This window comes from Sciurus carolinensis, chromosome 1 (assembly GCF_902686445.1).
Source record: "Sciurus carolinensis chromosome 1, mSciCar1.2, whole genome shotgun sequence".
Classification (NCBI taxonomy): domain Eukaryota; kingdom Metazoa; phylum Chordata; class Mammalia; order Rodentia; family Sciuridae; genus Sciurus; species Sciurus carolinensis.
Window position 1 is genome coordinate 187,174,195 of NC_062213.1, and position 9,965 is coordinate 187,184,159.

Here is a 9,965-nt window from a genome sequence, read left to right on the forward strand (position 1 = left end):
ACAGAAAACAAGAAAAGAAAGCTAGCCAGCACCAGTGGTTGGACAGAGGAGTGAAAGGGTGGGTGTTGTAGGTAGAGGAGTGAAAGAGGCAAGCCCGGTCTATTCCAGGAGCAGAGGGGCCACGGAGGGATGCTGGGGAGACTGAGGTCTGCTCCAGGGACACCAGCTACACTGGCCCACGCAGGAGCTTGGCCTCTTCCCTTCTGCCTGCTGAGCGGCCTCTCTCTCGGATGAAGACTCACATGCCATGTCCTCAATCTCACTTTCCTGTGAAAGCTTGCAGGACAGGACTGTGGGGAACCCAGTGTGCAGCCAGAGACGTGGCTGGGGCAGGGCCTCCGGGCACGGCCACATCTGCCCTGCTTTGAGGGTCTGCTTCCTGCCTTCGAGGCCCTTAGGTCTGGCTCCAACCCCAGGGACCCAGGAGGAGCTGGGCCTGTGAGCTGGACCTCGGAGGAGCCCCTGCCTCGCCCTGAGCCCTGGAGGTGGAGGTCGTGTGGGGCCCTGCGCTGCTTCTGGGCCCTGAGACCTGTGGGCAGGTCAGGGCAGGGCGCTCGCTTCCTGTCTGGTGGAGGGCTCTGGGCCGGCAGGAGCTGGCTCCCTCCTCTCCCCGGGCCTCCGCCCCCACCAAGACCATTGCTCCCCAACACCCGTGTCTCTCTGATAATGCTCGGTACCCTGCCTTTGAGAGTTGGAGATGCCACTGAGGGTCCCAAGCAGAAGTGGGGTCTCCAGATCATATGCCCCGCTCTCTGGTGGCCGGCTCTCGGTCCCCACCTGTGGATTGGGCCGCTGCCCGTGGCACCCAGCGTGCCACCTGGGCGGGTGTGCTTGGGGCTGCTCACGCCCCAGCGCGCTGAGCCCTGCAGCTGGATGAGGCCGCGGTCACCTCTGCAGACGGGTGACCTGAGGCATGCAGGACTAAATCACGTGCCTACGGTCCCACCCGATGGAGCCGGGACTGAAGTCCAGCCCTGATTCCATTCAGGGGGAGGGAGAGCCGTCAGGTCCCTGGTGGTGGCCACCAGGCAGGGGATGGGGCTGTGGCCCCCAGCTCTGTGCTGCCCAGGAGGAAGCCCAGGGCTCTCACGGTGCCTGTGGTCCCCAGGATGCTAACCCGTGTGTGTCCCTGCCCTCAGGCTCAGCGCTGGCGCAGTGAGAATTTTGAGAGGCCGGTGGACCTGGAGGGCTCTGGGGACGACGACGCCTTCCCGGACGACGAGCTGGACGACCTCTACTCGGGGTCGGGCTCGGGCTGTAAGTACCTCCAGGCCGCCTGCCCGCCCACCCCGCCCCGGGGCGCGCAGTGGGTTCTCGCGGGCCGTCTCGGGACCTGAGAGGGAGAGGGCAGCGGGTCCTCCTGGGGGCGGCAGGCCCTGGCGGTCTCCCCGCGTGTGCCCTTGGGCCTCTGCAGCCCTGCCGGCCCTACCCTCCCGCCCGTGTCGGGAAACGCAGACCCTCCCCCGCGGCCCTGCTCGTGGCACCGCGCCAGCCACGTGAAGGAGCGGAGCGCTGCGCAGCGGCGCTGGCAAGGCCTCCGCAGCCGCCGCGATTGGCCCAGACTGGGTCACGTGGTCCCCTTGGATCCAAATAGCTGTGTCCGAGTGTCGGGCTGGGGCAGATGTGAAGAGGGACTGGTCGGACAGTGGGTCGTAGCCCTGCCCTGGGTTGGGAGCTGGGAGGTCAGGCGGGTCCTTCCCATACGCACCTCTGTCCAGCTGCACAGCGCACAGCCTCCTGGGCCTCCGTAGGCCCACCTGTAAATGGCGAGGAATACACTGCCTTCTCCTGGCCTCCCGCAGGGGGCTACACAGGAAGCCAGGGTCTGGCAGGGAGGACCTCTGGCCATGCACCTGAAGAGGGGCTGAGGTCAGCCAGCAAGGGGACACGTCTGATGAGACAGTACCAATCCTTGCTGTGGACTGGCTGCCCACAGCCCCGGCCTCTGGTCTCCCTTCTAGCCATTGCTTTAAGTCTCTTCCACGTTAATCTTGAACCAAACCAAACCCCTTCCCTGGCGGCTCAGCCTCTGCTCCTGGCCTCCCGTCTGCCATGTCTGCCTCTGGGAGCCGCCTGTGGCCCTGCTCTTCCCGTCCCCACCTTCCGTGCTCCTTCATCCCATTTCCTTCCAGTTCCTTCTCTTATCCTCCTTCGCTCAGCCAGGTGGTGCAGGCAGCCTGCTGTATCCTAGGGCTCCTCCTCCCTCTCGCCCTCTGCCTGTGCCTCCAGGGGACCCCTGGGGTGCCTGCTGGTGCACTGGGCAGGGTGTGTGCCTGGGAGCGCTGTCCTTCCCAGACCCCTCTTCTCGTTCAACCTTCAGTGAGATTTGTAGCCAGTAGGGCCTCCGGCCACCTGGCCTCACGGGATGGAAGCCCTGGGCCGGGTGGGCTGCAGCGGCCAGGGAGGCTTCAGGAAGTTCCGGCCGGGGGAGGGAGCTGGGGAGAGTCAGCCACCTGGGCTGGGTGGCCTTCCACCTTTCCCTCTTGTTCCTGGGAAACAGGGCGGCATGACTTCCCGGGCGGTCCTCACGGTCGTCCAGCGGCCTCACGCGCCTCTCCCTCCTCCTCAGACTTCGAGCAGGAGTCAGGCCTGGAGACAGCCGTGCGGTTCAGCCCCGACGTGGCCCTGGCTGTGTCCACCACGCCTGCCCTGCTGCCCACCACGGACATCCAGCCTGTGGGCACCCCATTTGAAGAGCTCCCCTCCGAGAGCCCCACTCCGGAGCCTGTCACCAGCCCTCCAGTGGTGACAGAGGCCCCGGAGGAACCCAGCCAGAGAGCTACCACCATCTCCACCACCACAGCCACCACCACTGCTGCCACCACAGGGGCCCCCACGGTGGCCACGGTGCCTGCCACAGAGGCCACCGCTGCCCCCAGCATCCCTGCAGCATCCCCATCCACGGCCACCACTGCACTTGCGAGGACCACCGGCATCCGGAGACTTCCGCCTCTTCCGCTGACCACAGCTGCCACAGCCCGGGCCACCTCTCCAGCGGCGCCCTCACCCCCCACCACAGTGGCCGACTTGGACACGGAGGCCCCTACACCCAGGCTGGTCAGCACAGCTACCTCCCGGCCAGGAGCCCTTCCTAGGCCGGCTACCACCCAGGAGCCTGATGTCACCGAGAGGAGCACCCTGCCGCTGGGGACCACCGCCCCTGGACCCACAGAGGTGGCTCAGGTGAGGGACCTGGGAGAGGACAGGGTGTGAGAGCAGAGGGTGGAGCCGGGCAGGGGGAGGACCAGGAGGTCCCAGGGTGTCTGGCTGCACGGCAGGGCCAGAGGGAGCCGTGCCAGAGGACCACGGCTGGGGCCGGGCACAGGGCGGGACCGCCGGAGCTGGTGGCCGGGTGGGGGTTGGGCCCTGATAGTGGGACAAGACGTCCACAGGGAGCAATTGGGGGCACAGGTGTGGGCGAGGGGGCCGGGCCTGGGGTCCTGGTTGAGAGCAGTGACTCAGGAGCCCAGCGGCCTGGGTCTGAGTCCTCGGCTGCAGGTTTTCAGCTGTGTCACTTGCAGCTGGTCACTGCTCCTGTCTCTGCTTATTTGTAAAAAGGAAAAAAAAAAAATAGAAAATCTCTCATGGCGTCGTGAGGTGGGATTTCCTGACGTTGTCGGAGCGTCAGGCCAACATCTGACGGGTTGAGCCCTCGGGCGCTCTGCTGTGGCCACCGTGTCTCCTGGTGGCACCCTCGTGCTTTTATCTAGGCCTACGCGGGCGCAGGCGCACAGCTCTCTGGAGCTCCCGTGCAGGGGCCTCAGCTCCGCTGCCTGGTCTCCTCCAGCCTCTGCCCCGCCCTGGGCCCCTGGGGGCCTCCGATGCTCAGGAGGGTGAAGCTGCTTTCCAGGCTGCACAGCCAGTCCTGGTGGCAGGATCTGAACCTACAGGGACCAGAGGCCAGGCCGTGGATGGGCGTTGTTTGGGGTGCTAAGGAAGGGGGTCCAGGGCTGGAGGGAGAGGAAGGCGGGTGGACAGGTGGCCAGGAACTGGGAGCTATGGTCTGGTCCGTGGTGGGTGCGCCAGGCAAGGAGGCTGGCGGCACTGAAGAGGCACCAGAGCCTTTGCACTGGCCTCAGACAGGCTCCCGTGGGCCCCGGAGCTGCCCTCAGGTCAGGGACAGTCGCTCTCAGTCCTCAGCAGACCCAACAGGACATGGGCCTTTCTCTTGGCTCCTCGGAGCAGCGGGGGCAGCTGGGCAGGAAGGGGGAACCACGGCAGGGCGCAGCGCAGGCCTCTCCCGGCAGACCCCAGGCCTGCCCTCTCCACCCCACCCACCCGCAGCCGCTCCCCTGCCCGAGGGCACCACGCCCCCGCGTTGGTCTCAGTTCCTGGCTCTGGTCTTGCCTCCACGTGGACGGACCAGCAGGGTTTGAGTCACTGGGCTGGATCCCTCGACACCTGTCCCCAAGGGGCCTCATGCCCTGCAGGTTGCGTTCCTGGACTGGCCTCCAGACTCATGGGCTCGCCCCGCCTCAGGCCCAGGTTCATAACAGCTGCACCCAGCGGTCCCCAGGCAGCTTCTCAACAGGAGTCCCCCAAGCTGCTGGAGGAGAAGGGAGGGAGACAGGAAAGGGACAGGATGTGGCTGGATGGAGAATAGAGGCAGCACTGTAGAGTGATTGGAAACATACCCGAAGGAGCTAGACAGATCTAGATTTTAGTTCTGCTTCTACTCATCAGCTGTGTGTTCTTGAGCAAGTTACTTAACTTCTCTGAGCATGTCTCCTGCACTATAAATGAGTGGTAATAATCCTTTCATGAGGATGATGCTTTGCATACTAAGCACAGTGAGTACTAGGGTTGGCCCACTGGGGCGATGGAGTGGTGGCCTTGTGTATGTGACTGACTGCCAGGAGGTGCTTAGCCTTGGCTCCTGGGCTTACGCCACCCTCCTCTGCAGACCCCAATTCCGGAGTCCTTCCTGACTACAATCCGGGATGAGCCAGAGGTGCCAGTGAGTGGTGGCCCCAGTGGGGACTTTGAGCTGCCAGAAGAAGAGACCACACAGCCAGACGCAGCCAATGAGGTGGTGGCTGTGGGAGGGGCAGCAGCCAAGCCGTCACCTCCGCCAGGGACACTGCCCAAGGGTGCCCGCCCAGGCCCTGGCCTCCTGGACAATGCCATCGATTCGGGCAGTTCTGCTGCTCAGCTGCCCCAGAAGAGCATCCTGGAGCGGAAGGAGGTGCTCGTAGGTGAGGCTCGGGCTCTGCTGGGGGGCCTGGGAGGGCAGCTGGCTGGCCTGTTTGCCTCCGGGAGCCAAGAGGGGTGCCAGGTGTGGCTTCCTAGGAGACAGAAACGAAGTGAGGCTGGGACTCTGCTTCTCCCGAACCTCCTCCTTCCCAAAGTCTGACCCTGACTTTATTTCCACTTCCAGCACTTTCCTCAGCACCCTGTGACCCGTTCTTGACTCTGACTTTGACCTCTGCTTTCCTGGGGCCCTCACTCCCTGAGTACTGATCCCTCCCCCACCTTGTGCCTTGTCCTTCCCCGACTCTTGAAGATCCTGTGGACTTGTGCTGGCCACATCTGCTAGAGTCTAGACTGGTGGCCTAGATCCTGGCTCCCACGGAGGAATGGTGTAACCCTCCCCAGGCCACCCTCTCCTCTGGAGACTGACTGGTCGTCTGCACAGACCGATTCTGCGACAGGAAGTGCCATCGTTAGTTGGCAGTTTTCTCTTCCCCAGAGCTTGTAATGTTCTGGAGCATCTTCTGGTGGGTGGCGTCTACTCCTCCCTCACAGGGCTGGAGGAGAGAATCAGGGCGTAAGCAGTTAGAATGGGTGACGATGGAGCCCTGCTGGGACCGACTCCAGCTTCACTCTGACGCAGGACTCCCAGCCCTGCCCCAGCCCTGTCCCCTGCGTGGTGTTCTCTGCCCTCCCCTGTCTGCCTCTGAGCCTTGGCCTCTGCCCTCTTCTTCCACAGCCGTGATTGTGGGTGGGGTGGTGGGCGCCCTCTTCGCTGCCTTCCTGGTCACGCTGCTCATCTACCGCATGAAGAAGAAGGACGAGGGCAGCTACACGCTGGAGGAGCCCAAGCAGGCGAGCGTCACCTACCAGAAGCCTGACAAGCAGGAGGAGTTCTACGCCTAGCGGAGCCGTGGTGCCTCCTTGCTGCCTCAGCGCCACCCCCACCCGGCCCCTGCCAGCCCCACCAGCCCAGGCCTGGAACTGGGCCCAGCAGGGGGCCTGGCCCCAGTTCTTCGCCCTCCCTCAAGGCCTGCTCAGGCTGCCAGCCTCACACAGATCATCCCTGAGGAGCAGGGGTGGTGGCCATCTGCCCCAGACTGTGCCCTTACGAGCTCATCTCTTGTTTCCCCCCCTCCACCAGCCTGAGGCTTCAGGACCTTATGTCAGATGGACAGGAGGACGGAAGCTCCTGATTGGCTGGTGGAAGAAGGAGAAGGGGTGGGGCTTGAGATATGCACCTCGTCCTGCTGGGCTGGCTGAGGTCTCCTTTTGTGGGCAGAGGCACTCAAGGCTGGCTTCCAGGACCAACACGTGACAGACTTGGCCCTTGAAATAATCTAGACACAGCAACCCCTTGCTCCTGTCCCAGGGCCTCTCTCTGCCTGGGTGAGAGGGTGCCCTTTGTCACCAGCCTGTTTTGTCCTGGCCTCTCCGGGGTTGTGGGACCACTCCCCCCTTCCCTGCCCAGCACACCTGTGCCCAAGGCCTCTCCTCTTTCTGTGTCTTCCCCTGAGGAAGCAGCTTCCAGAGAGCGCAGGAGCGGCCACTGGTGAGGGGAAGCTGCTCACGCCCCTCCTGTGAGGGGACTCTACACAGACCCCATCGCCCACACTCTTCCACATATTGTCATGTGGTCACACATGAAACAAAATCACGCAGTGACAGTCATATACAATCCTGACCTCCCCACAATCAAGACATGTCGCAGAAGCAGACATTCTTCCAAAGATGTTTATCTCTCCACGTTGCTGAAACACCCCCAGACACGACCATAATGTGAGTTGCTAGTCCTGATCACCTGAGTGGTGACAGTGTGGCCTCCTCTCCCTCTTCTGCCTCCTACACACAGACCCTGACACCACATAGGTCACCTCCAGCTTCGGGGCTCACTGGGGAAGGTGGAGTCAAGCTGGAACAATCAGCCCATATTGGGTCCCTGAGTTGCCCTGTTTACTCAGTCTCATCCCGTGGCACTGCACTGCCACGTCACCATCCATCTGCCCTCTGCCAGACACAGTCCCACATGGATGCACAGCCTCATCCACATCCCTGTGCCCTTGCTGGAGGAAGATGGGCCTTGGTCTTTCCTGGAACCAAGTGTGGTGGGGGTGCATTGCCAAAAGCCCTCCCAGGGCTTGGTGCACCCCCAGGCCTGCCTCACTCCTTCCTGCACCCTCCCCTCTCTCACCCCAAAGGGAGCTTGGGGTTTCTCCAAGGCTGAAGAAAGAAGGGCTTGGTTCCTGGACTTTGGCCCCAGACTGTGGAGGGTGCTTGGGTCCTCGAAAGTCCTGGGTGGGGAGGGGACCCATGGCGTGGCTCCTGGTCTCCCTGAATCCTTTACTTGCTCTGAGCTAGGGGGCAACTCTGCCTCCCGGGACACAAGTCTCCAAAGTGCCTGTGAGGGCGGGCCTCCGCCAGGCCCTCTGCTTTCCCGCCCTTGTCCTCGCCAGGCCAGCCTCATCCACCCTCCCTGGGGACCCCTCTTGGCAGTTCTCCTGGTCGTGGCTACAGCTGGAAGCAACCCACCAGGTGCTCCAGGCTCTGAGGGCAGAGGTTGGGGGTAGAGCGGGTGACTGGGTGGTGCTGTCACAGGCCCCAAGCCACCTTTTTGGCTACCTTTGAAAGTAGAGCCCTTTCGTAGGTGTCTCATGTGCAAGGTCACCAGTCTCCAGGGGCGGGAGCACCTGGCGGGGGCTCTGGGAGCCCAGGGATGTGGCATGGGTTGTGACTGGCTGGTGCTCCCACCCCCACCTCTCGCCCACCACCCAGACTCGAGTCAGACACCCACCCGTTTTATTTCGTTCCCTTTTCGAGATTCCCTGGCAGCAGACTTTGGCAGAGTAAGGGCAGGCGTGCCTGGGGCGGTGAGGGTGAGGGTCAGCCCCTTTTCCTGGGGTGCTACTCTCAGGCTGAACTCCATCTTGCAGACCCAAAGGCAGCCTAGGGAGGTCCCAGACTTTGGGGAAGGAATCCTGGCCCCTGATGCCTGGGCAGCAGGAAGCGGCTGCTTGGTTTCAGTTGTCCTGCGGTGGACGGGCGGGGCCCAGGGGCCGAGAGTGAGCCCCAGCCTCCTTCACCCTTCCCTGGGGGCTGCTGTCCTGGGGACAGTAGCTCTGGTGAGAAGACCTGGGTGGGCTGAGGCTGAGGAGCTGGGAGTGTGGCGGGGACACTGGTGCTGGGCAGAAGACGCAGCAGTGGTCACAGCTTCTGCATCAGGCTGGAGCCCCAGTGGGGTGGCCTTGCTGGCCTGACTTCCACTTCCCAAGGGCTGGCCTGGGCTTGGGCTGCGGTGGGGCCGGGTGGCCAGCCCTGTTCTCTGCGTCCTCAGCACTGGAGGGGCTGGGAGCAAGGCAGCGAGGGAGGACTCAGTTCCAGGGACGAGCTGGAGCGCTCAGAGTGCAATGTGGGCACAGGGTCCTCGCCCTGGCCCAGGTGTGGTGCGGTACATGTGGGGTCTGCCAGGTGGGTCCACAGACACCCTGTGCTCCCCGGAGGGTGTCCTGTGGGCCCCGACCCCTCCCGGAAGCTCAGCACATTCCAGATGAGAGGGAGCTCGTGTGGTCTGCAGGCTCCACGGGGAGGTGGGCTGGGGCCAGAGGAGGGGTGGGCCCCCCGCCGGGCTTCAGGAGCCCAGGCCTCGTCTCCCCAGGGCCCAGGGAGGGACTTCACCTGAAAGTCTGGTCTCCATTGCTGGAGGCACGAGGGTGGCAACCAGGGCTGGGCAGGCAGCTGTGGCAGGGTTAGGGTGCCTGGCCAGACGCCCTCAGGGGGCAGAGCTGGAACCCTGGGCCACAGGGAGCAGACCCAACTTGGCCTCCAGGGTGGGAGTGGCCTCCGTGGCTCTCCTGGCTGTCCTTTGACCACACGACCCTGGACTTGCGTCCCCGGGCCTCCTGCCTGTAAATAGAAGCCCACAAACTGTACAGATTTCAGAGACGCTGAGACTGGGCCCTGGGAACCAGCATCCCCGGGTCCCACCTGGCACCTCTGTGCACCTGGCCCCAGTGTGGCAAATGCATGTAAATATTTTTCGTAGGCAGTGTGGCTCCAGAGAGCCTCCTGAAGACAGTGTCCCCCTCCCCTCTGGCGAGTCCTTTCTCTGTACAGAGCCCTCCCGGGCCCCGGCCGGGGTGGGCGGGAGTCTGTCCTTCCCTCCCCAGGCCTCCCCGCCCTTCTCCCCCCATGACCTGTTATTAACCGTACCTGTCCTGAGTCACGGCCAAAACCGAATAAGGAGAAGCAGAAGAGAGACGGTGGACGAGGGACGAGGCACTGCCCGCGGGCGCGCCTGTGCCAGGCTCGGGAAGGCACTGGCTTCTTTTTGTTTTCTCGTTTGATTTTCCCTTTTTCTTTTTTAACATTTCCCGTGCTGTGCCCATTTATAAGAGGAAATAAAATTAAGCTGAAACGATGTGCTGTGGCCAGAGAGCAGTTACGTGCAGAGGTGGGGGTGGCAGCCGGCAGCGCCCCCGCAGGCCCGGCCACCCTCCCCTTGGAGGGAACCGGGGAGCTGGGTGGGGGTTGCCCGACAGCCCTGTGGGAGCCATCGTGGTGGAAGCTGCCACTGATGGGGTGTTCGGGAAACTGCAGAGCCCGGCAGGGAGGCCAGGGCCGGGCTGTGGTTGGCGGTGGGCAGCTGGTGGCAGGTCCTGTGGTTCGGCCCCAGGGGAAGGACTCTGGTTTCAGGCCACGGAGGGAGAACCTTGGCACTGCCCTGGGAGGCGCTGCGTGGCTCGGGTGGGACAGGCTCATTTGCACGCCCACCTGGGACC

The 9,965-nt window shown here is 63.6% G+C and overlaps 1 protein-coding gene across 1 annotated transcript in view; it reads left to right on the forward strand.

The window, feature by feature from the left end:
- The window catches only part of Sdc3 (syndecan 3), a 32,952-nt gene extending 23,348 nt beyond the window's left edge, over window positions 1-9,604 (forward strand). Inside the window, exons 2-5 of the mRNA XM_047526147.1 lie at window positions 1,140-1,257; window positions 2,570-3,183; window positions 4,904-5,195; window positions 5,930-9,604. Coding sequence (XP_047382103.1) covers window positions 1,140-1,257; window positions 2,570-3,183; window positions 4,904-5,195; window positions 5,930-6,096 — 1,191 coding nt within the window. The 3' untranslated portion in view covers window positions 6,097-9,604. The remainder of the gene's footprint in view (window positions 1-1,139; window positions 1,258-2,569; window positions 3,184-4,903; window positions 5,196-5,929) is intronic.
- Window positions 9,605-9,965: the final 361 nt, after the last annotated feature.